At 40.3% G+C, this 26,607-nt stretch overlaps 1 protein-coding gene across 2 annotated transcripts in view; it reads left to right on the top strand.

Annotated features, from left to right (window-relative positions):
* Nucleotides 1-25,710, top strand: part of DOCK11 (dedicator of cytokinesis 11) — a 193,548-nt gene extending 167,838 nt beyond the window's left edge. For both annotated transcript variants that reach the window (XM_059385729.1, XM_059385730.1), the window contains 8 exons: nt 310-432; nt 3,425-3,538; nt 4,202-4,348; nt 13,118-13,328; nt 13,644-13,834; nt 14,414-14,514; nt 16,118-16,256; nt 20,378-25,710. In XM_059385729.1, the coding sequence (XP_059241712.1) occupies nt 310-432; nt 3,425-3,538; nt 4,202-4,348; nt 13,118-13,328; nt 13,644-13,834; nt 14,414-14,514; nt 16,118-16,256; nt 20,378-20,500 (1,149 nt within the window). In that variant the 3' untranslated portion in view covers nt 20,501-25,710. The remainder of the gene's footprint in view (nt 1-309; nt 433-3,424; nt 3,539-4,201; nt 4,349-13,117; nt 13,329-13,643; nt 13,835-14,413; nt 14,515-16,117; nt 16,257-20,377) is intronic.
* The last annotated feature ends 897 nt before the right edge of the window (nt 25,711-26,607 follow it).

Genomic DNA, 26,607 nt, shown 5'->3' with positions numbered 1-26,607 from the left:
GAACAAATAATGCATCCCCTTTTAAAGATACCCTTTCTTAGTGGGTGACACTTTTAAGTACAGTTAACATCTTCATTGTGTGAATAAATGAAATAAATAGGTATGCTTCACTGTTGTCAGGGATTACTTTCATATTTTTGAGAAGGGTTTCCATTTCAAGTATTTGATTTAAAAAGTAGAGTTGCATAAGCCCTGCTCCTTCGGTGCACGTTCTGTTTGTTCTGTGTGTACTTGAAATGGCTCAGAATTTATTTGCCCAGAACCCTCAGACCAGGTCTAATTCCTGATTGCGTTTTGCTCTTAATGCAGGAGGTGTTGCTGGAATTGCTAGAACAGTGTGTGGATGGCTTATGGAAAGCAGAACGTTACGAAGTAATTTCTGAGATTTCCAAGTTGATCATTCCAATTTATGAGAAACGTCGTGAATTTGAGGTAGGTCATTTAAACTTGGGTATCATTGGCCTCAACTATGTTTTGGGGGAAAAAACAGTCATGTAGTTATGTCACTATCCCTCTACTATGCATCCTCCGAAAACTAGAAGGCTCATTATGTTACGGCATTTGCATTTTATTATAGAATATAGATACTTAACTGTGTCGTTTTGAAATATTTGTCTAATTTGAAAGTTCCTATCCTTCAAAACCCTGTGAAATCCTAAAATGAGAATCCGACTTTACATTCATAGAGATTTGCCAAAGGAAATGAAGGGCAAAACATGCAGAATATAAGTTTAAATTTCAATTATATAAGTGGTTCTTAAAACATTTTAATCCAGCAGTTTCCCCCCTTTCCCCTCAGGACGTAAAAAATTCAGTGTTGTCTTCACCAAACCTTCACTCAAAAAAGCTTCTGAATTTCCCTGTTGCCTGAGAAGAGGCATAAGCCTGGCCTATTCTTTTCAGTTCGATGGGGAGACTAAAGGTTCTGACAGCTGACCTGGGGGACGTAATTAAGACACTAGGAATAGTCGTACCATGAGGAGTTTTTCCAATTTAGTCTGTCAGCCAAAGCTGTTGATAAAGGCTAATTAATAAAGACTAGTAGTGGGGCACCTGGGTGGCTCAGTCGATTGAGCATCTGACTTTGGCTTGGGTTGTAATCTCAGGGTCCTGGGATCGAGCCCCATGTCAGGCTCTCTGCTTGGTGGGGAGCCTGCTTCTCCCTCTTACTCTCCCTCTGAGCTCTCCCTTTCTCTCTCTTTCTCTCAAATAAAGAAATAAAATCTTTGTAAAAAGAAGAAAAGAAATGACATTGCTCCTTCCATCAAAGCATTACATCCTAAGAACCTTCGTAAAATGTCCGTAGTACCTACTTTCATACTAGCTTAAAGATAAGGCTACTAGAAACCCAGGGAGCATTTTGCTGCTTGGTCAACTAATAGGGAAGAAAAAAATATATATCTTCTCTACACATGAAAGGAAATGATATTTTCTGTAGGGACACTACTCCCGTTTCCCTAGAGGCTTGTAAAGGTCTGTGCAGAACTCCTGACGTTCTACATGAGATATAGGCATTGTTTCTAGGACACCGGAATTTAATTTTTCTCTGTATATTTATGGGATGGGCTGAAAAGTGTCAAGAGATAGCAGCCATAAAGATAAGGAAAATTTCCCTCCAGTTGAGCTCAACTGTTTCTGTGCCCCCCTTTTCTGTTGAGGTGAAATTCACAGAACATGCAATTAACCATTTGAAAGTGTACAGTTCAGGATCATCGAGTGCATCTGTGATGCTTGGAACCCAAGACCTCTCTCTAGTTTCCAAACATTCTCATGGTCCCAGAAAAACACCCCCTACCCACTAAGTAATCACTCTCCACCCCACCCACCATTCCCTGGTAATCACTGATCTGCTTTCTGTCTCTCTCGGATTTGCCTATTCTGGATGTATCATCAAAAGGGATTAATGAAGATGTGACCTTTTGTGTCTGGCTTCTTTCACTTACCATGATACTTAAAAGGTCATCCAAGTCGTAGTGTGGATCAGGACTTCATTCCTTTTTATGGCAGAATGATTTTCCATCGCATGGCTCTGCTACAGTTTGTTTATTAGTGTATCCTGTGGCAGACATTTGCGTTGTTTTCGCCTTTTGGCTATAAGAAACAGTTGCTGTTACAGACACTCGTTTCTGTGTGGCCATATGTGTTCATTAATCTTGAGCATCTACCTAGGAATGGAATTGCCAGGTTTCATGAGATAATTCTTCGTTTAACCTTTTGAGTAACCACCAAACTGCTTTCCCTTTTACCTTCCCACTGGCGATGCAAACATTCCGCATTCTGAACAACGCTTGTTACTTTGGGTTTCTCGTTAGAGCTGTGAAGCGGACATGAAATGTTATCCCATTGTGATATTTGGTTTGTATTTCCTTACGGCCAATGATTTTGAGCATCTTTTTATGTGCTTGTTAACCATTTGCATGTCTTCTTTGGAGAAATGTCTATTTAAGAACTTCGTCCACTTTTAAATTGGGTTGTTGGTCTTTTTGTGGTTGAGTTGTGAGGGTTATTTTTGGTTAAGATATTTTTAAAAGATTTTTATTGAGAGAGAGAGAGCAGGAGTGCGAGTGGAGGGAGGGGCAGAGGGAGGGGGAGAAGCAGACTCCCCGCTGAGCTCGGAGCCTGACACAGGGCTCAGGCTCAGGACCCTGAAGTCATGACCCCAGCGGAAATCAAGAGTTGGATGCCCAAATGACTGAGCCACCCAGGGGCCCCTAGGATTTCTTATATTTTCTGATAGTAAACCCTTACCAGATCTGTAACTGGCAAATATTTTTTTCCCATTCTATACGTTGTCTTTTTACATTCTTAATGTTCTTTGCACAACATGCTCCCTTTTTCTGGGTGTACAGATGAAAATATTCTTTGAAAACTTCTGTAAACTTGTGTAAACCCAGTCCTCACTGAGGCATATACTCATATATATATATATACTTTTTATATATATTTTTTATATATAAATATGTATTTATATATATTTATATATACTCTTTATATATATACTTTATATATATATACTTATTTTTATATCTGCATTTTTTATTTTAATTTAAATTTTAAGATTTTTTTATTTATTTGAGAGAGAGAGCATGAGTGATGGGGAGGGGCAGAGGGCAGAAGGAGAAGCAGACTCCCTTCTGAGCGGGGAACCCAACACAGGACTCAATCCCATGACCCTGAGATCATGACCTGAGCCTAAGGCAGATGCTTAAATGACTGAGCCACCCAGACGCCCCTCTGCCCTTAGACTTAACATGGTTGAAGAATTTTGTCTAATTGTGACAAAGGGTCAGGGACCCCAACAAAACCATTTTTAACAGGAAATAGCATTGCTTCCCCAAACCTCCCCCTCCACCCCATGCATGTGTCTTAACCATTTAGTAATGAGCCAAAAGACAAAGCTGATTTGTATATTCTCCTTTTTCAGAAACTTACTCAAGTTTATAGAACTCTTCATGGAGCTTACACAAAAGTTCTAGAGGTTATGCATACAAAAAAGAGACTTTTAGGGACTTTCTTCAGGGTTGCCTTTTATGGCCAAGTAAGTATACAGAAGTATGTTGTTTTTCTTTTTGAACATTCACCTTTGAATTACTAGATTGCTACAGCAGCGAGTACTGGTTCTTAGAGTCTGTCTAGGTAGAGGGCGGATCACAGCAGCCAGAAGCCTCTGTGAGTGTAAAGTTCACTTTGGTTTCCATATCTGAATCCATTAGTTCAGAGTACAACATGGAAGATTTGAATTTTTCCCTCGGTTTCATTTTCTGTTGAACTTCTTAAAGTGTATATTTAATATCTATTATATTAATTATATATTATGTAATATATAATTATATATAAATATTATGTATTCTATAAATATACAATAAATATATTAATGTTAAGTATTAATAAATATATATATGTATTCATTATATTGATATCTATTATATTTAATATCTGCAAGCTTTCAAATAAACAGGGAAGTGTGACAGGGAATGAGAAAAACCCTAGTGGGGAAATCGTCAGGCCAAGGATATGTCCCTGCAATGGAGAATTTGATAATTCTTAGGTATTCAAAATTAAGGGAGTGAATACACACCATGTGGCTCTCAATGTTATTGAAAACATATTTCAGATATATTATTGCCAGTTAGTTGTGCGCTGTCTTTAAGTGCTCCGCTTGCTCCAGCTACCAGTGATTGTGTGTTTCACTCTACAATAGTCTTTCTTTGAAGAAGAAGATGGGAAGGAGTACATCTATAAAGAGCCTAAACTCACCGGCCTCTCGGAGATTTCCCTGAGACTCGTGAAACTTTATGGCGAAAAATTTGGCACAGAGAATGTTAAAATAATTCAGGATTCTGATAAGGTAACGTATACCCTGTGTTTTGAAATCATTGTTTGTGAGTTCCAAACGTGGTACATTGCTGGCTTTTTCCTTTTTTAGCTGGTAGGCGAGAAGTATGGACATAGAGCCTGTCCAGACAGTGAAAGAAAGGATGGGGGTTTTTTGGAGTCAGAGCAGGATTCAAATCTCCATTCACCTCTCTCTCTCTCTCTTTTTTGAAGATTTGTATTTATTTAAGAGAGAGAGCATGAGAAAGAGGTTACGAGCAGGAGGGCAGGGCAGAGGGGGAAGCAGGCTCCCCACTGAACAGGGAGCCTGACGCGGGGCTCAATCCCAGGATCCTGGGATCGTGACCTGAGCCAAAGGCAGACGCTTCACTGGCTGAGCCACCCAGTTGCCCCAAATCTCCATTCTCTTGCCATTTGCTAGCTAGGTGACCATAGGGAAGTTACTTAACTTCTCTCTGCCTCATTTTTCTCATTACAAAGTGGAGAGACTACTCATGCCTTTAGTGCATTTCCTTCAAGCTGTCCTTAGTTGAGTAGTTACATGTGCAATGAAGTACATTTAAGAGCGATCCCTTGGGCTTGCTCTAAAAGTTACCCATCCCACCAGGCCCTGGCAGGCCAGGATGAAAAAGGTTCCAGCAAGAAAGCCTCTTCACCAGAGATGCATCGTTTCCCATAGGCGACTTTTGAGGAAAGCACCGTAGGAATGCCTGACTGTTCTTAGTCGCCATAGATGTGCCCAGAATGAGAGCCGGTTGTTAGGGCAGGAGGGACCTACCCAGCGCGGGATCTGCAGGCCACAGTGATACTTACTGAGTGACGAGGATGCAGGTAGTACTAGCAGCTAGTAGGCAATGTCAGAGCAAAAAGCTCATGGCCATGGTAAAGACCCTTCACAGCCCGTCATGAAAACGCTCTCAGCTTTGGAGACTCATCTCCCATGGAGATGGTTTTACCTTGACTCTCCGCCTGAGACATTTTAAAAGCAGATCTGCCAGTAGGTTCCACGTTCATTAACATTTGACACCACCCCTCTACTTCCTTCTTCATCAGTGTCACTACTTTGTGGTGTTTTATTCAGTTAAGACAACGGAAGATTTTATCTCCCTGTATCCAGATAGTCTCAGGCTCATTGCCGCACAAATGTTACTATAAATGGGAAGTTAATGGAAAGCCAAGCTTCCTGAACAACACTCAGTTTTTCTGCCTGACTTTGCCTCTAAAAACCTGGTGAGCCAGCCCTAGGGACAAACCACTCTCAGGCAGCTGGACTGCCAACATTATGTTACGCACAATATGTGAGTCATTCTCCATTGACGACAGACATCATAAGCAGTTGCTACTTTGAAAGTCCTTATTTCTGTCTTGATGTGTGCAAGTAAAGATTAAAAACACTCTTGTACCTTGCCAAAGAACAAAATCTACTTACGAGCACAGACAGTTCGAAGAGCTGTTTGGCAATATTTTCCAATATTTTAAACGTACGTTTCTTTGGACACAATAATTTCACGTTTAAAGGTTGTTGTTTTTTTTTAAAGGTAGGTAGGAGGACAGAGGGAGAGAGACTCTGAAGCCCAGCTCCACACCTGCAGCATGGAGCCCAACCCGGGGCTTGATCTCATGACCCTGAGATCATGACCTGAGCCAAAATCAAGAATCAGGTGCTTAATGCACTGAGTCACCCAGGAGCCCCTGCGTGTTTAAGATTTTATCCTGTAGGCATACACTACCAGAAAGATGGATGATTAAAGGTGTTCAAGGCTGCAAAGTTTATAGAGAAAGCTGGAAGCAATCTAAATGTCCATATGGCTAAAGAAATGGTATTACCCACAAAATGGATATAGTGACCTATGCGTTAAAAATTCACATAGATTTATTTAGAAGTGTCGATTTGAACCTGTCAAGATATATTCTTGAGCAGGGAAAAAAGTGAGGAGCAGGAAATCATGGCTAGGCTGATCACATGGGTGTAAAAAATGATGTTCACAAAAACTTGTGAATTCTTAGGAAATTTCTGGAATGAGACACACAAAACTGTTAACCGTGCCTGCCCTTGAGGAGAGGGACTAGGGTCTTACACAGCAAGAAATTGTTGACTTTTCATGGATACCCTTGTGTATGGTTTGAACTTTTTACCATATACATATTTTACTTTTATAAGGTTAAAATAAGGCTTAACCTCTTTTTTTTTTTTTTTAAATTTCCCTTCTGTATTTTGTCTTAGCCTGGATAATTACCTCAACCATCTCCTGAGGTCTCTGAGGAAAGATCTCGCTTTTTTTTTTTTTTTTCTGAGTCTAGTTGACACGCAATGTTATGTTTGTTTCAGGTACACAACATAGTGATTCAACAAGTTTATGCCTTAATGCCGTGCTTAAGGCAACTCCCACCTGTCACCACTATTACAGTGTCATTAACTGTATTCCCCATGCTGTGCCTTTTATTCCCGTGACCTATTCATTCCATAACTGGAAGCCTGTACCTCCCCCTCTCCTTCACCCATTTTGCGCATGCCCCCCTTCCCCTCCCCTCTGGAAACCACCAGTTTGTTGTTGTTGTTTTAAGATTGATCGATTGATTTGAGAGAATGAGAGCACACAGAGGTAGTGGGAAAGACAGACTCCCCACCGAACAAGGAGCCGGACCCAGGGCTCTATCTCAGGACCCAGGATCATGACCTGAGCCAAAGGCAGACACTTAACTGACTGAGCTACCCAGGCATCCCCAGTTTGTTCTCTGTAGAGAAATCTAGCCAGTGACTGGGAGAGAAAAGAAGGTTAAGGTTTCTGGAGCTAGGCTTATAGATTTTCACATAAGATCAAATAGAATGGGTTTGGAGAAGTTCAAAGATGCTAAGAAACTTTCTGTCTCCTGGCTGTCCTCCTGTATCTGCTGAGGGGAAAAAAAAAAGGTTACAGAGACTTCTCCCCAAGAGGTTTTTGTTGTCTTTTCATTTGTTTGTTTCCATTTTTGTTTTCCACACCAAACATGAAAAAGGGCTATCTTCAGTTGCAGTAACATTGACAAAGTTACCAACAGCGAAGGCCCAAGTCCAATTGAACTGGGAAAACACTGAAAGAAGGGCCTGGGCATAGCGTCAGGTGAATGGGGAGACTAATAGAGGGGAGGGTATCTAGGGCCCGCAGACAACTGTCCAGCAGGGACAGCTCTGAGATTTGCCTCTGGCAGCGTAGCTTCTTAACATGGGATTTAAGCTTTTCATGAAATGGTCCATAACCACCATAGTTTATGCCTCTGGAAGAGAACCATTCTGCTTTCCTGTGGTCCCTTTGGAGGACCAGAGGACCCAAGATATGACTAATGTCATCAAGTGTGCCCACTCTCACAATGTCAGTCACTGCTTATGGATGTACAAATGGGTAAGCTTTCCTATAGGATAGTTGTGTCATGTATATCAACATCCTTGCTACTGTGTAAATCTTTTAAGGAAACCACTTCTAGGAATTGATGCTGCAAATAAATCCGAAAATAATGCTCATAGTTTTAGATGCACGGATGTCCCTCGGACCATTGTTTGCAATGGCAAAATGTTGAGAAACAACCTAAGACTCTGTTGATAAGGGACTGATCCAGTAAATCGTTTCTGTCCATATATCCATTAAAAGTCACGTTAATGAGCGGGGTGCCTGGGTGGCGCAGTCAGTTAAGCATCTGCCTTTGGCTTGGGTTGAGATCACGCAGTCCTGGGATCGAGCCCCACATCGGGCTCCCTGCTCAATGAGGAGTCTGCTTCTTCCTCTCCCCCTGCCTCCCCTTCAGCTTGTGCTCACTCACACTCTCTCTCAAATAAAGTCTTTTTTTTTTTTTAAAGTCCTGCTAATGACCATATAGAACTATAATAACTAAAATGCATTTTTTGTTACACATACACAGAACTTTCTTAATTTGACCATTTTTATGTGCAGAGTTCAGTGGTGCTTACTGCACCATGTTGGAAAAAAGCAACAAAAGTGGACATCCTTACTCTGTTCCTAATCTTAGAGGAAAAGCTTTCAGCCTTTCAGCATTGAGTATAATGTTCACTGTGGGTTTCTCCTAGGGGCCCTGATTAGATTGTGGAAATTCCCTCTGTTCCTGGTTTATTGAGTATTTTTATTATGAGAGATGTTGAGTTTTGTCAAATGCCTTTGCTGCATCAATTGAGATGATGATGAAGGGGTTTTTTTCCCCTTTATTCTGTTTATGTGGTATATTACCTTGATTGATGTTCATTATGTTGAGCCGTCCTTGCATTCCAGGAATAAATCCTACTTGGTCATGGCATATAATTCTTTTAATATGCTGCTGAATTCTCTTTACCAGTATTCTGTCGAGGATTTTACATCATAAGGGATATTGGTATGGGGTTTTTTTTGTACTATCTTTGGCTTTGGTTTCAGAGTAATGCTGACATAGAATGAGTCAGGGTGTGATCCCTCCTCTTCAGTTCTTCAGAAGAGTTTGAGAAGGGTTGAGGTTAGTTCTTTAAGTGTGTTGTAGACTTTACCAGTGAAGACATCAGGTCCAGAGATTTTTCTTCATCAGAAATTTTTTTTTTAAGATTTTGTTGGTTTGTTTTTTGGTTTGTTTGTTTATTGGAGAGAGAAAGGGAGCAGACAGGGGACGGGACAGAGGGAGAGAATCTCAAGCAAACTCTACACTGAACGTGGAATCTGACATGGGGCTCAGTCCCATGACCCCGAGATCATGACCTGAGCCAAAGTCAAGAGTCAGACACTCAACTGACTGAGCCATGCAGGTGCCCCAGAATTTTTTTTTTTTTTAAGGTAGCCTCCATACCCAGCACGGAGCTGACATGGGGCTCAAACTTACAACCCTGAGATCAAGACCTGAGCTGAAATCAAGAGTCAGTTGCCCAACTGACTGAGCCACCCAGGGGCTCCCATCGGAAAATTTTTGATTACTGATTCAGTCTCCTTACTAGCTATAGAGCTATTCAGATTTTTCCCTTTTTTTTCATGGTTTTGTCTTTGTAGGCTTTGTGTTTCTAGGAATTTGTTCATTTCATCTGGGTTATTTAATTTGTTGGCATTCAGTTTTCATAGTACTCTCCTATAATCATTTTTATTTCTATAGAATTGGTAGTAATGTAATTTTCATTTCTGATTTTAGTAGTTTTGATTGTTCTTTTTTTGTATTAGTCTTTCTAATTAAAGGTTGTCAATTTCAGTGACTTTTCAAAGAACCAAACTTTGGTTTCATTGCTTTTCTCTATTTCATTTACCTCTGCTTAATCTTTATTTCCTTCCTTCTGCTAGCTTTGGGTTTAGCTCCTCTCTTTCTAGTTCCTTAAGTTATAAAATTATGTTGTTGAATTGAGATCTTTCCCATTTTTTAATGTTGTGTTTATCACTATAAATCTGCTACTTGACACTGCTTTTGTTGTGTCCTATAAGTTTTCCTTTATCTCTAAGGGTGTTCTTATTTCCTATTTGATTTTTTTCTCTTTGAATCTTTGATTTTTTAAGTGTTTAGTCTCCACAGATATATATTTTTTCCCTTTTTTCTTCTGTTATTAATTTTTAACTTTATCTCATTATGGTTAGAGAAGATACTTTGTATGATATCTGTCTTTTTAAATCTTTTGAGACTTAATTTGTGGCCTAACATGCCATCTATCCTGGAAAATGTCCCATGAGCACTTGAGAAGAAAGCATAAAGCATATTGTTGTTCGGTAGAGTAGTCTGTATATGTCTGTGAGATGTAATTGGTTTATTGTGTTCTTCAAGTCCTCTATTTTCTTCCTTCCTTACTTCTGTCTGCTTGCAGTGTCTAGTATTGAGAGTGGGGTATTAAAGTCTCCAAGTGTTACTGTAAAACTATTTCTTCTTTGAGTTCTGTTCATTTTTCCTTTGTTTATTTTAATGGTCTGTTATTAGGTGTATAGATGTTTATGATTGTTTTACCTTCTTGCTGTACTGGACCTTTTATCAGTATACAATGTCATTTTTGTCTCTTGTGAACTCTTAAAACTTTACGTCTATTTCATTCAATATTAATATACTCACCCCTGCTCTCTTTTGGTTACTATGTACATGGAATCTCTTTTTCTGTTTTTCATTTTCAGCCCCTGTGTGTCTTTGGATCTAAAATAAATCTCTTGTAGACTGCATATAATTGGATCATAATTTTTTAATCCATTCTACAAATCTCTTTTGATTACATTTTAATCCATTTACATTTCAAGTAATTACTGATAAGGAGAGATTTCATTCATTCTGTTATTTGTTTTCTTATATGCCTTAGAGCTCTTTAGTCTCTCATTTTTTGCATTACTGTCTCCTGTTTAATTAATTTTTATGGTGAAATAGTTAAATTTGTTTCCCATTTCCTTTTGACTGTATTCTTCAATTCTATTTTTGTGGCTTTCATGGGGATTATATTTAACATCCTGAAGTTATAACACTCTAATTTGAATTTATACCCATATAACCTCAATACCATACCAAAAATCTGCTGCTTTAATAGCCCCATCCCTACCATTTTTAGTTGTTGATGTTGTAGAATTATATCTTTGTACATTGTATGTCCAAAAAAATAAGCTAATAATTTTTAACACATTTAGTCCCTTAAATTATATAGAAAATAAAATCATTACACGTGATGAGTCACTTCTCTCTTGATGCTTTCACAATTCTCTCTTTGTCTTTGGCTTTTGACACTTCGATTTTAGTGTGGTTCAATATGGGTCCCCTCGACTTACCTACTTGGAATCTTTTGATCTTCTTGGATGTTTATAATCATTGGGAAGTTTCCACACAGTATTTCTTCAGATATTACCTCCTCCCCTTTCCATCTCTTCTCCTTTCAGGGAGTCCTACAGTGTGTGTGTTGGTCCACTGGGTGATGTTCCACATGATTTTTTTTTAAGATTTTATTTATTTATTTGCCACAGAGAGAGAGAGAGAGCACAAGCAGGGGGAATAACAGGCAGAGGGAGAAGGAGAAGCAGGCTCCCCACAGAGCAGGGGGAGCCCGATATGGGACTTGATCCCAAGACCCTGGGATCATGACCTGAGCAGAACTTAAGCATAACCTGAGCTTAACTGACTAAGCCACCCAGGGGCCCCAACATGCTTGTAGTATCTTCCAGTTCTCTATTACCTCTGTCTGCTCAAATCCACCTTTGAATCCTTCCAGTGAATTTTCATTTTACTTATCATATTTTTTAGCTCCAAAAATTTGGTTTCTTTTTAAGTTTTCTCCCTCTTCACTGATACTGAATTTGTCCATACGTCGCTTTCTTGACTTTCTCCACATCTCCCTTTAGTTCTTTAATCATCAAGACAGTTGTTTTAAAATATTTTTCTAGTAGGTCTACTATCTGGTCTTTTTTGGGGACAAGTTTCCATTGGGTTATTTTTCTCCTTTGAATGTACTGAACTTTCCCGTTTCTTCACATGCCTTATGATTTGTTGTTGTTGAAAACTGGACATTTGGACCTGATACGGTGGAAATCAGATTTCCCATTCTGGAAATCAGATTCTCCCCCTTTCCCAGGATTTGCTGGGTTTTGTTTTTAATTATTCTAGACTGTCTCTGTGCCATGGATCAGCCTGAGGTGTAAATTTAGGCTCTTCTCAGGTCTTTTCTGAACCTGCTCCTTACCTGGGTATGTGTGGTGAGTTTCCAATTTCCCTCCTGTATGCTGTTGCTTTTGAGTGTCCTTGTCTTCAGTGTCTAGCTCCCAAGAGGAGAGAAAGAAAATTAGAGGGGAGAGATCTTTTAAATCCCCTAGAAGTCACTTCAGCCAGGGTACGCAGGAGCAACAAAATGGCCACAGCAGGGGCAACGCGTGGGTGTCCCAGTCTAAGTGTCTGCCTTTGGCTCGGCACGATCCCAGGGTCCTGGGATGGAGCCCCACATGGGGCTCTCTGCTCTGCAGGGATCCTGCTTCTCCATCCCCCTCTGTCTGCCACTCTGCTGCTTGTGTTCTCTCTCTCTTTCTCCCTCTGTCAAATAAATAAATAAATAAATAAATTTTTAATTTCAAAAAAAATGGCCACAACCTCTTTGTACCTCTATGATGAGAAACAGTGGTTGGAGCACAGGCCCCAAGATTTAGGAGATGGGGTCCTTCTTGCCCCTTCTGGCTCCCGCAAGCTGTTCCAGGAATATGTGCCAAGCTGTTCCAGGAACATGTGCCAGCTGCCTGCCATGGGGCTGAGGAGTAGGAAAGGAGAGGCTGAAATTGACCAAGAGCTGAAATTGAATACAAATCAAACTGAAAATCAATTGACTGCTGAAATCAAAATTGACTGCAATTTTCTGTCCAAGCCTTCCCCTACAAGTTGTAAGCTTTAGCTAGATTTCTGGTGCTCTACCCCCTTCTCAGAATCCTCTCCATTATCTGTTTTTATCAAGGTAGAATTCAAACGTACAGTTAACTTTGTAATATATTTTTAAAGAATCAGATTACAAAACAGGGTTTAGTGTGACCTCAGCTTTGTAAATAATATGTGCCTGGAGAATAGATTAGAAGGAAATATATGAAAATGTGAATAATGGCACTCGCCAAGTGGTAGGATTACGATTTTTATTTTCTTCTCCCATTCCTATAACTTCCACATAGGTTTCTGTAATTTCTTATAAAGAAGGAAATGATCCTTTAAAAAAGTACAAAGCTCTCCTCTGGGTGTGTATTCAGTTGGGAGCACAATCATGACCATGTTCCTCAGTGGATAACAAAGGAGTTAGTGGCTTACCTGTCCCCACTTTTCCCTTCCACTAAGTAAAAGCCAGAACTTACTTTCTTTACAGGTAAACGCCAAAGAGCTCGATCCAAAATATGCTCATATCCAAGTCACTTACGTGAAGCCCTACTTTGATGACAAAGAACTCACAGAAAGAAAGACCGAGTTTGAAAGAAACCATAATATCAGCAGATTTGTTTTTGAAGCTCCTTACACATTGTCTGGCAAAAAACAAGGTTGCATAGAAGAACAGTGCAAACGCCGCACAATCTTGACCAGTAAGTAGGACTTTGCGTGATAACATTTTGTTTGATTTGGTTCTTTGTGATGCACGCCAGTAACAGGTGGCAAGCAGGAGGACGTGACGTGTAGTTATAATCCTTCACTGTCTGCTGCTCACCCACTAGCTTGCACCAACTTAGCGATGTTCTAGACCATTGTCGCCCCTTATGTAATGGGTGACTGAATGCCTCGGGGTGCTTAGAGAGCGCACAGTGGGGACAATTCAGCATAATGGAGTTTTTCCTTTGACTTGACTGTTGGAACAGAGGATTTGTTTCCGAGATAACAAATCAACGTGAACCTTTTAACAGCTTCCAACTCCTTCCCGTACGTGAAGAAGAGGATCCCTATCAGCTATGAACAGCAGATCAATTTAAAGCCCATTGATGTTGCTACTGATGAAATCAAAGATAAAACGGCAGAGCTTAACAAACTTTGCTCCTCTGCTGACGTCGACATGATTCAGCTCCAGCTGAAATTGCAAGGCTGTGTCTCGGTACAGGTAGGTCCATTGCTGAATGCATCCTAAGTGGTTCCCGATGTTCTCGCTTTCCTGAGGGCACCGAGCAAGCACAACTTGGCAATTGTGTGTTCCGCTTTTAGCGAGTGCAAAAGCCCATGCATTGTCCTCGGTGAACAGAAGGAAGGGAGGCTCAGTGTCTATCAGTTTCACTTTATGGTAGAAGACTTTAGCGTAAAGCCCTGCAGCGGTAGCCAAGCTCTGTGTTTCCAGAGCTGAAGCCATTAAGTAAGTTGTTTGAATAGCGTCTTTGCAGATTACTGGCTTTAGTCATTTTTTTCAAATAAACTTCCAGTAAGAAGAGTAAATATGGTCCTCAGATTTTTAATGTATTTAGGGTTTTTTTTTTTTTTTAAGAGAAATGCAGGGTGCCTGGCTGGCTTAGTCAGGGGAATGTGCATCTCTTTGATCTCAGTGTTGTGAGTTCGAGCCCCTTATTGGGAGTAGAGAGTACTTAAAAAAAAAATGAAATCTGAAAAAAAAAAAGAAAAAGAAAAAGACAGAAATTACTTTCTGATTACATTCTAACCACTCTCTCATTTTTCTCCCTTTGTGTTTTAGGTAAATGCTGGTCCATTAGCATATGCAAGGGCTTTCTTAAATGATAGTCAAGCTACCAAGTATCCACCTAAGAAAGTAAATGAGTTGAAAGACATGTTTCGGTAAGTGCTGTGTCCTTTTCCCGTTAGACCTCTATCCTTTTATTCTCATGTTCTTCTTCATAGAAACCAAAATATTCACCTAGTAACATCCCTCCCCCAAAAATGGACATTCTCCATTCTCTTTTACTATATTTAGGTGAACTGCTAATGGTACTTTAAGCAGCGAGGAAACGCACACTGTCTTTCTCACTGCGGGTCATTAACGACATCCTAGCATCCCAAGAGATGAAACATGCCAGTTTCCTTTATCCCTTTAGATATTGTGACACAAAAGCAAGCCTGCGTTTATTCTGTGCTTTCCTCCTCCGCCTGACTGACTTCATCTTACAGCATTTCAGACCATTTAGGGTAGGAACAAAAGTTGAACTGGAAGGGTTGGAGAGGCTTGCGTGTGTCCCGTGTTCTTACTTCTGACTGGGATTCTTCCGGTCCAAGGCCACACGGTACCGTGGCTCAAGTGAGCATCCCAGTAAGCTAGGGCATATCTGAATGGTCTTGCATTAGAAGACAGTCTGTTTAATATATTTGAAAAGCTTACATTTGGAAAAGAGAGACAGTTGAGTAAAATGGGCCAAGGGGAAAGATGATAACTCAGCCACTCGTTTGCTCCCAACGTATTTCACTTACTTTTTCTGTCTGTGTGTCATCAACTCTTCCGGATTATAGAGTGACCAGTAGTCACTCATTCACCAGTATTTATTAATGCCTGGCATGTGCAGAGAGATTCTGCTTGTTGCTATGACAGGGATACAAACCAAATGGGCAATGAGGTACTTTGTCCCCTAAGACCTTTGCTCTCGTCATGGATATTACACACAAACGCGTGAATGATGGACAAAGGCTTTTCGCTTTTTTAAATTATTTTTTAAATTACTTTAAAATATTGAAGTATAGTTGACAAACAGTGTGGTGACTCAGGCATATGACAGACCGATTTGACAATTCCCATATCACGCAGTGCACACCACGCTGTGTGGTCACTCCATCTGTCACCATACGTTATTACAGTATTATTGGCTATATTCCCTATAGGCTGTACTTTTCATCCCTGGGCCTTACTTATTTTATAACAAGAAGTCTGTACCTCTTAATCCCCTTCACCAATTTCACCCATTCCACCCCGCCCCGGATCTTTGTCTCCACTCCCAGTCCGGGACAGATAATTCCTACCTATAACACCCAGCACTGTGCAGGAGACATTGTAGTCCCCAAATAAATTATTTTCGAATGCATGACTTATTATCTACCGATGCGAGTTAATGTATGTACAATTTTAGCTGACTTGATATCATGATTTAATATCAGCTGATTCAATATCATTTAATACCATGATTTAATATCATCTGAGCAAATAGTCTTTCTGGAAGGTCACTGTTTCAAGCCAGGTTTTAAAGGAGACAAGAAATCCGAGGGGAAACGTGGGAAAGAAAGGAAAAAGGAATTTCGGACTTAGGAAATGGCATTAGCAAAGACGCAGTGAGAAAATACAGGATTCCAGTCTTCCCTCTAGGCAAGCCACACTTAAAGTGAATATCAAACTGATGGTCAATGAGACTTTCTAGGAATAAACGATGAATCCCTTATCTTCGCTCTTTGTCCACAGGAAATTCATACAGGCATGCAGCATTGCCCTTGAACTAAACGAGCGGCTAATTAAAGAAGATCAAATTGAGTACCATGAAGGGCTCAAGTCAAATTTCAGAGACATGGTGAAAGAATTGTCTGACATTATCCACGAGCAGGCAAGTATTAACATAGTTGATAACAAAAACATGACCTGGAGCCCCTCACGTGTACTTAGCAAAATCTAGTCGTTCGAGATGCATCACCTTGAAATTAGTCCGTCTCTGTTTTCAAATTTGCTCCTATTATCTTTGGTCATTTAAATGATATAATGCAAATCGAATTTAAAATAATTACCTGAAGCAATTGCTAAAGCAATTATCAGTAATAAGCCATTTTGTTCTTCGGGCTGTGGTGCTGTTAGAAGTTAACTCACTGAATGGATCTACTGGAAACACGGGTAAGAGTCTCAAGAAGGGTCCTAAAGGAGTGAGATGATTGGCACAGGAGCCAAACCCCTAAGAGTATCTCTGTCTTGGCCATAAAAAACTACAGATACTATTATTTAGGTGACATACTCTGAAGCTTCCAAAATTTGAGAAATGTCTTAGCATTTTCATCTGTGACGGAGTGTTCACGACCATGCAGCTAACTGCAACCTAAAAATCCGGAAGCCAAGACCCGTTCACCACGTACAGCCACATTATGTCACAGTGAAGTAGTTAGAACTTTCATACCCCTGAGCCTGCCAGCCCTCTGTCCCCCGCACCACCCAGGACTTCTATGCGTCTGCTTGTCTTCAACGCAAGCACTCCTGGGTTATCCTGGGAAACTTCATTTTGATGCTGGAGTCCTGACCACTGTGTACATGGGTTGTCACTCAAGTATTTTATGTCTTCAACACATTTGTACAAGTCCCAGCACGATGATCTAGTCCTTCAGCAACTGAACCTGTGAAGTTTCATTTCCTTACTCATGGAAATAGCCACCAAGATAAATATTTGTTTCAGAAACTCTTCAAACTCTGAATTTTGAAGAAAGCAAGGTTTCTTCAAAGAAACAAGGATAACTACAACCCTTTAGAGAACACATGTTAAAGCTCGTTCCAGAACCTTTCTCTGTCCTGGTAGCTGCCTTTCAGCGATTGCGCGCTGTGGGAAATTGAGTTACAGTTAGCACAAGGTTGCACTGAATGACCAGGAATCTCATTTTCCAGCCACTGTCATCTTCTCAGCATGAGGAAGTTAGCCAGCCAGACCTTCATTGTCCCATCTGTTCAGTGAGACTGCTTACCCCCCGCTCCCCTCCTTGCCCGTTCTCCACATCTGGGAATCTTGTTGGCCCGAGGAGTCTGGAATCAGTACTCCATTTCTTCTTTTGGCCATCTTTACTTCTGTTAGCCCATTTAGGAGGGAGTACGAACTGTTCCAAGGTGCCCCTCTGTGGTTCAGTGTTCAGAGATCCTTTTTGGTCTCGAAGCAACCAGGTGGTCAGGACGGGGAAGGCAGGAAGACATGTCATTTCTTTATTCCCTGCCTCTCAAGCTCAGCCCGTGGGTAGCAGAGGGCGTATACCTTTCTGTGCCATCACTGCTCTGAGGCAAATAGATGACATAGTTAGTTCTGAGGAGCTGTCCAGTGTTACAGATTTCCGCTTTTCATATTCCATAGAAAATCAGCAAAAGATCCTTCACAAAAGATACAATAATGACACATGTTTTAAGCCAATGTGTAGTACATTGCAATTATCCTGGTTTCCAGGCAACTGCATGACTTAGCCTTAAACTCTGAACTACTCAAATGGGAAACAAGTTATTTAATTTACTGTTGTGACAGTGATCAGGATATGTAGAGTGGCCATTTTATACAGTTCTTTCCCCCGCGAAGCTTGGGTTTTGCAGATCTGCTGTCCCATTTTTTGTCTGTCTCATTTGATTCCCTAAACCATGGCTCTTCTGTTGAATTGGAGAGACCACTGTTGTAGACCCTTGAAATTATATGTTGTTAGATAAGCCAGGAAAAAAATCTTAGTTTCTTTTTTAAATTTAATTTTATTTACATTCAGTTAATAAACACAGAGTGCATGATCTGTTTCAGAGGTGGAGGTCAGCGATTCAGTGCTCTATCACACCCAGGGCTCATTCCATCATAGGCCCTCCTTAACGCCCGTCACCCACTTACCCCAGCTCCCCCCCACTCCAGCAACCCTCAGTTGGTTTCCCATGGTTAGGGGTCTCTTTTGGTTTGTCTCCCTGTGTGATTTTGTCTTGTTTTATTGAAAAAAATCTGAAGTTTCTATTGGTTTATGTTTATGTAAGCTGTCCCATCATAATGCATCGTGTTTAGGTGTGCCCTAACCATTGACTTTATAGTGAATTTTTATAATTCAGCATTTTCTATTAGATTCTCACAAAACAGAGCCTTTTTTCAGTCCTACACTTGGAGATACGTTATTTCCCGAAGGAAAATAAAATAATACAAAATAAAATAAAGTATACTGGATAGTGCAATATAAATCATTCTGTTGTGTCCCATAAATGATTACTTGACAAAAGATATATCTTATGTGTGTGTATATGTATATATGTTTATTGTGTGTGTATATATATATATATATAATTTACTCTTCACCCCTTTCAGTGTAATCGTTATAGTATATCGAAAGATACAGTCCTTTGTAAAACTTCTTCAAGCTTTTGACTTTTAGAAGGGGACTTAAAGGGGCACCTGGGTGGCTCAGTGGGTTAAGCCTCTGCCTTCAGCTCAGGTCAGGATCTCAGGGTCCTGGGATCAAGCCCCGAATCGCATCGGGCTCTCTGCTCAGCAGGGAGCCTGCTTCCCATCCTCTCTCTGCCTGCCTCTCTGCCTACTTGTGATCCTTCTCTCTCCGTCAAATAAATAAATAAAATCTTTTAAAAAAATAATTCAAATTATGAATTGCAGATGTCTTAATTAGAGTTAGTGGTGGCCACTGTAGGGTCTGGTATGTTTTGTTTTCTACACAGTGAGTCCCGTATTGTCTTGTCACATCTGACAGATGTGGATAAACAATTAGTCATCTCTTAAATCTCTGCTCGGCTTCCAGATTAATATCATGGGTTACGATTTTTTAAGAGGAAATTTCTCTATTACAGACTTTCTCTAAGACCTACTTCGTAGCAACACAAATGATATGACTCATTACTGTCATCATAGACCAGTTTGTGAGCTTAATACTGAAGTTTCAAAGCTAACTTGAGAACCAGGTAGTAAAAGCTTGAGACCTAAGTTGGAATCATACAGTAAAGAGATGGGATGTGATGTGTATGGTATTCTTTTCTTCCGTCTTTCTTTCCTTTTTTTTTTTTAAGTAGGCTCCACACCCAACGTGGGGCTTGAACTCACGACCCCAAGACCAAGAGTCACATACTCTATCTACCGACTGAGCCAGGCACCCCTTCTTTCCTTCCATCTAATCAAGCATATTTGATCACACAAAATGGAAAGTTTTAAAAACATCTATACCAATATGAATATATGTTTATATGCTTATGGGACATAAAATTTACATCTCATAGTGTGAAGTTCTTCATTTCCGTGAAAAGCCTTCTGTGTCAATCAGCTCACATAGTTCTTGCGTGCCTTTAGAATAGAAATAGGCACTTGTGACTTTATTTAAGAATATTTTCCAAGTCTCCAGGGAAGCAGCATGGGTATCTGTGTGTTAGAAAAGCCCCACCAATGATTCTGAGAGCCATGGTTTAGAGCTCTTTTACAATCATTGGTTTTTTTTTTGTTGTTGTTGTTTTTTTTAAAGATTTATTTATTTATTTATTTGACAGAGAGAGATCACAAGTAGGCAGAGAGGCAGGCAGAGAGAGAGGAGGAAGCAGGCTCCCTGCTGAGCAGAGAGCCCGATGTGGGACTCGATCCCAGGACCTGGGATCACGACCCGAGCCGAAGGCAGCGGCTTAACCCACTGAGCCACCCAGGCGCCCACAATCATTGGTTTTAAAAATACATATATTTGAAAGATTGCATTGCCTCTCATTTTTTCTTGAATTTTGCATTTTACAATCTCCTGTTTTTCTTAATGAGTAACCAGATCTTCTCTGCTTTTTTGCTATGCTGCCTTTGTAACACAGCTTTGAAGACTGAAGTCGGTAATGTTATTCTTCGCTCTTTCTGTTTTATGTCATTTTGAATAGCTCCATGTCAGTGACAAATTGAAATTTGCCTGTAATTTCATATACACATACTTTTTTGACCATGGCTGTTTTGCTTTGTGATAAACATGCAGGCTTTTTTCCCTTTTGTTTTAGATATTACAAGAAGACACGATCCATTCCCCCTGGATGAGCAACACGTTCCATGTATTTTGTGCGATTAGCGGTACATCGAGCGACCGAGGTTATGGTTCCCCAAGATACACTGCTGAAATCTGAGGACATGTAGATCCCAAGTGACAATGAGACTGACCTTTCTCAGGAAAAATCGGAGCTGTGCAAATGTTAAAAATGGAAAGATTTGATAGACATGAAGTGTTTCTTCCTGACACCAAAATTTTCATGCTTTCAAACAGGGTGCTTACGTATTTGTAAATAGTTAAGCAACTTGAAAGTGCCTGGAAAATTGCACCACTGTGCTTGGTTTGTACTTTTTTAGGTAAATCTATATACGGAGAAGTAGAGCTCAAAACCATTCATTCAATTTGCTTAATTATTGCTTCATATCATAATGGTACTGTGTAAAATTGTATAATGGAACACAATAAAAGGTTAAACTTATTTGTAATTAGAAGTGAAGGAAATAATACTTTGAACTTAGCATTTTTCTTGACAGGAAGCTTAATTCATGATCCTACTGATCCTTGCAGAGAAAAAAATTGATAAAAATTGCCGTAAAACATGGACATTTCAAATTGGGGAGGTAATTGGAACTCCTGCCTGCTAGGAGTCAAGACGAGGCTCAAGGAACCAGGATGGCTATATGTGGAAATACCAAACTTACTCTTCCTTCAAGTTTTGATGCAGTGACGCTGGGTGACCAAGTTGGTCTCTCTGTGCCTTCCAGGACAAGGGATTGGTGTGTGACCTAGCTCGCCCTAGGAAGTGGCCTTTGCCCCTGCAGAGCTTCATCATCTAGGGCTATCCACAAAGCCAAGTAAAACATTTCTGAGAATTTATAGTCAGAACATCCTATGCAAGTTCAAAGCTTTCAAAGTAGAAGAGTCAGGGAGGCATTTTGTAAGGACTATTTTTTTGTCTGTGTACAAGATTAGCAAGTATTTTGATAGAACTGGACAGTTGCAGCATTTGGAGGGGTGGGGAGTCAAGATACGTACCCACCACCGATCTGACGACTTGCCAGCTAGGGATTCCATTTCTAACTACGTAGACCTCTCAGACTCCCTACATCATTCAGGACCCACGGAGCTGTAAAGGACTTTTTTTTTTTTTTTTTTTAGCTTGAATTATCCCTATAATTTTGGCCACCTTTCATGTAAACTCTAAGTTCAAGACATAATTTCCTTATCAAGTTTAGCCAGTTTCACGTAGGAAAAAAAAATGTGAAATCTAAATGAATTGCCAGGAACCTTGGCTTTTCTCCTGCTTTGTGATCAAGGAAGTCTTAAAGACAATGCCCCTGGCTGGCCATTTTTCCTTACGTGTCATCTTTAAGCTTTTTAAGGGAGCAGGCCATTATTTATTGAAGTTTTAATTTTGTATTTTCACAGGGGATTCCAAAGTATTGCAGAAGCAGTTTGTAATTCCTTAATACTTTGGAGTAAGGCTGTAGCGTTCCTTTCACCTTCAGAGTGATTGGATTTGGTTTGCACGGGAAAGGAGCCATCACCTAGAGCGAATGCTCCCACCTGAGAATGAAGCATCTTGGGAGAATGGGAGTGCTCCTTAGTCAATAACTAGTCCCTCCAGGGCCCCCAGCACAGCATTACGTACCATGGGTAATTTTTTGTCAAGTTTAGTAAGTGACCACTGCACTCAAGGAGCTTGCCACATAGTGGAGGCAAGATAGACACAGAATTCAATGTAATACAAGAACCGACAACAGGAGCCAAGAACAGTTGTCTGGGAGCATCGCCAGGTGAAGGCCACTGGGCATAAGCCATATCACCTCCAAGGACTGAGAGGTCACTGGATGGTAGTGTTCGGGGATGGTTTTGTGGATCAAAGGGAGTTCTGAACAGGCTTTCAAAAATGAGCAGGTAGCCTTGGCAGGAGGAAGATGGCATGCAAAGACATGAAACGAATTAGCAGAAGCTCAGGAGATGGCGAGGAGATGGCTTTTGTCCAAGGGAGTGGTAGACGATGAAGTATAGAATGCAAGCTTGGCCCTGGGTTGTGGAAGGCCTTGAATGCCAGACTAATAATGTTTGGACTTTACTCAGTAAACACGGGGGAGGCAGGCAAAGGTTTTTAGACAGACCACTTGATTAAATGTTACTTTTAGGTGTTTAATCCTTTGCTTTGCTGTTGGATGTTTTGGAGGCAGAGAGAGATGGAAATACGGAAACCAGTTTGCAGTAATCTAGCCAGGAGACTCTAAACCCCTAGATAAGAACAAGCATGAAGAAGAAAGGACCAGTACAGGAGACACCCTGGGGAAAGACTGGGCCTGAGTTATTGATGACTAAGGAGAAAACAAGGGAGTGTTAAGGATAATTGTGTGACCCGTGGCCATTTGGATCTCCAGGTCATGACAATTTCCCTAGGTTCCTGCCTCCGACTTTTAGACTAAGGGCAGCAAGCTGTAGAGGATGAGGCAGGCTAGACTGGAGGAAGCCAGAAACTTGTGTTTGGAAACATGGCATGTATTAGGTATCATTGTTTATAGAGCTGAATGATTTCATGAAGTGATTTAGCCTTTACAAATTAATTCATATCAAAAAATGCACTGTACCGACCATTTCACAGTTCTGCCTGAATCCAATTCCCTCTGGAAGCTTCTGTTTTGATAGTCTTTGGCCATATTGTAAAACAGGAACAAGTTAACATCACTAGTGTTTATCACTACAGTGACAACCCAAAGGGACAAAAACGATGCAACTTTTCCAAGTAACCAGCTGTCGCCGGTGGCATCATGTCTATGGACGAGATTGTTATTATCATCATATTTATGTGATCGGCCTGCTTATATAAACATTGTAAACATCTTTTTAAAAACGAAATAGAAAGCAGCAGTGGTAGCAACCGTCTTGGAACCTTGACCACCATATCATAGAACTGGAGGTGACTCATTGGTTAATGAAAAACTAAATAGGTCAGTGTAACAACCCAGACTTTTTCTATATAAATACTAGTTGTATCTGAGATGGAGAATCCGAGCAACGTATTGGAAAAATAGGAATTTCTCAACTCCTCAGAATATTAATAATCAGATAAGTATTTCAGGTTTCCAACCCACAAAATGGTGGACTATCTTCAGTCTTGGTCTTGCACAAAAAGTACACATCTTCAGCTATCAAAACACAAAGGGAAAAGAATAGAATAGAAGTTGGTTGGGAATGGGGAAGGGGGTTGTGTAACAAGGCTCTTCCCCTATCCTCAGAGTTGGCCAATAAGAGCACTTTGTTTATCTGGTTCCAGTTACAATAAAGGCTTTTTTTCTACTCCCCAACCATGTAATGGTTGCGCTCTAAGCTTATGTATGTTCATCCAACTCCTGGTTGAAGTTGTGACTAAATTCAACAAAGTGTTTTGCTTCTGTGTATGGCATTTGAAGACATACCTGATGCTTTCCGCACCAGCGCCCCCCGGGCCATTTTTCCTCTTTACAGAGCTCTAATGCACATGCCATACAAGTCACTCACTGAAAATGCATGAGTCAGTGGTTTTTGGAATATTCAGAGTTGTGCAACCATCACCACAATTAATTTTGGAATATTTTATCACCCCAGAAAGAAACCCCATACATCCAAGCAGCCACTCCCCATTGCCTATAAATCACCCCCAACCCCAAGCCCCTGACAACCATGAATCTACTTTCTGTATCTGGCTTTGCCTATTCTGGACATTTCATATAAATGGAATCCTACAATATGTGAACTTCTGTGACTGGCTTCTTTCATTATGTCTTCAAGGTCCCTCCATTTTGTAGCACGGATCAATCTTTTGTTCTTTTTACAGCTGTATAATACTCCTCTATGTGGATACACCACATTTTATCTTTTCATCAATTGATGGACATCTGGGTTATTTCCATTCGGGGGCTATGATGAATGCTGTGAACACTTGGGTACAAGTTTTGGGGGAGACAGGCTTTCAGTTTTCTGAAAAGAAAAAAAGGAGGAGAATCACTAGGCCAGATGGCAATTCTCTGTTTAACCTTATTCTCTACAACACTTGCTATTATCTGCTTCTTTGATTATCACCTTCCTGGTGGGTGTGAACGGTCTCTCATTCTGGTTTTCATTTGCGGTTCTCTTATGGCTGATGATGATGAGCATTCTTCCGCGTGTTGATGAGCCATTTTGATATCTTCTCTGGAGATGTGTCTATTCAGATCCTTTACCAATTTTTTTAATTGGTTTGTCTTTTTATTGTAGAGTCATAGAAGTTCTTTATATATGTTCTAGATGCAAGTCCCTTATCAGATCTAGGATTTCCAAATAGCTCCAATTCTTGGGGCTGCCTTCCCACTTTTGTGATGGTGTTCTTTGAAGCACTAAAGTTTTTAATTTTGATGAAGTCCAATTTACCTGTTTTCTTTGGTTGCTTGTGCTTCAATGTTGTCTAAGAAGGTCATAGAGATTCAAGGTCATAGAGATGTACAGATGTACACCTGTGTTTTCTTCAAGTTTTACGGTTTTAACTCAGTTTCGGGTCTTTGATCAATTTCAAGATAATTTTTGTATATGGTACGAGGTAGGGATCCAAATTCATTCCTTTGTGTATGTTTACCTAGTTGTACTTCCACCATTTGTTAAAAAGACTATTCTGTTCCCCCACTGAACTGTCTTGGCAGCCTTATCAAAAATCAGTTGGCCCTAAATGCATGGGTTTGCTCTGGGCTCTCAGTTCTATTCCATTGATTATAGGTCTATCCTTATTCCAGTACCACGCTCTTGATTACTATAGCTTTGTAGTAAGATTTTTTAAATTTGGGGAGTGTGAGTCTTCCAGTTGTGTTCATTTTCAAGAATTTTTGGTTATGCTGGGCCCTTGAATTTCCATAATAATTTTAGATCAGAGCAGCTTGTCAATTTCTTTTGGGAAAAAAAAAGGCAGGGTGCCTGGGTGGCTCAGTGGGTTGGGCCTCTGCCTTTGGCTCAGGTCATGGTCTCAGGGTCCTGGGATCGGGGTCCGCATCGGGCTCTCTCTGCTCGGCAGGGAACCTGCTTCCTCATCTCTCTCTGCCTGCCTCTCTGCCTACTTGTGATTTCTCTGTCAAATAAATAAATAAACAAATCTAAAAAAAGAAAAAGGCAGGAGGAGCTGGGATTCTGGTAGGATTTGCTGAGAATCTATAATACAATTTGGGAATTTGGGAAGTATTGCCATTTTAATAATATTAAGCCTTTCATTTCTTTCAATAATGTTTTGGAGTTTTTGGTATACAAGTCTTGTATTTTGTTAATTTTGTTCCTTAAGTTTTATTCTTTTCAATGTTATAAAAAGAGTTGTTTTTTACTTCATTTTCAGATTGTTCATTGCTAGTTTATAGAAATACAACTGATTTTTTTATTTGACATTGAATTCTGAAACCTTGCTGAATTCATTTATTAGCTTTAATATGGGTTTTTTGGTGAATTCTTTCGGGCTTTCTATATAACATCATGTCATCTAAAAATAGAGATAGTTTTATTTCTTTCCAATCTTGATTCTTATTTCATTTTCTTACCCTAGAGCTTCTAGTAAAATACTGAATAGCAGTGGGGAGAGCAGACATCTTTTTCTTATTACTGATTGTTCCATGAAAGGGGGGAGGTATATGCAAAGTAACTTCCAAATGCCAAAGGAGCCGTAAGACTGAAGAAAAAGGCTGACAAATCCAGCCTGATAGGAAATGGTATATTAAGAAGACTTATAGTTCGATCTCTGCAATCCTACATTCCCATATAAGACCTCCTTTTATAACCTCTAGTTCCCTAGAGTAGGCTAAGGAGTCCATGTTAGGGGACCACCCAGGAGGAGTCCTAGAAAGGACCTCATTCCCCAAGGGTGTACTTAAGGGTATGGTTAAACAAAGAATGTGGGAGAAAGGGACCACTCGAGGCTTTAGGTCACAGAGAGGTCACCGAGGCAGATTTGTTCAAGATGGCGTTAGTCTGGTTCACACACTAACTGGTTGAAAGTTTTCAGTGTTCGACATTTTTTTTTTTTTAGTTTACTTTTTAAATAATCTATACACCAAACTTGGGGCTCAAACTCATGACCATGAGATCGAGTCATGTGCTCTTCTGACTGAGCCGGCTGGCCAGGTACCCCCTAGTCTCTCAGTTTTAAGTATGGTGTTTGCTATGGGTTTTTCATGGATGCTTTTTATGAGATTGAGGAAGTTCCCTCCAATGTGATTTGAATCTTCTCTGATC

Source organism: Mustela nigripes, chromosome X, assembly GCF_022355385.1.
Source record: "Mustela nigripes isolate SB6536 chromosome X, MUSNIG.SB6536, whole genome shotgun sequence".
NCBI lineage: Eukaryota > Metazoa > Chordata > Mammalia > Carnivora > Mustelidae > Mustela > Mustela nigripes.
Note: the sequence above shows the minus strand (reverse complement) of the source record. Positions and strands in the feature narration are given on the sequence as shown.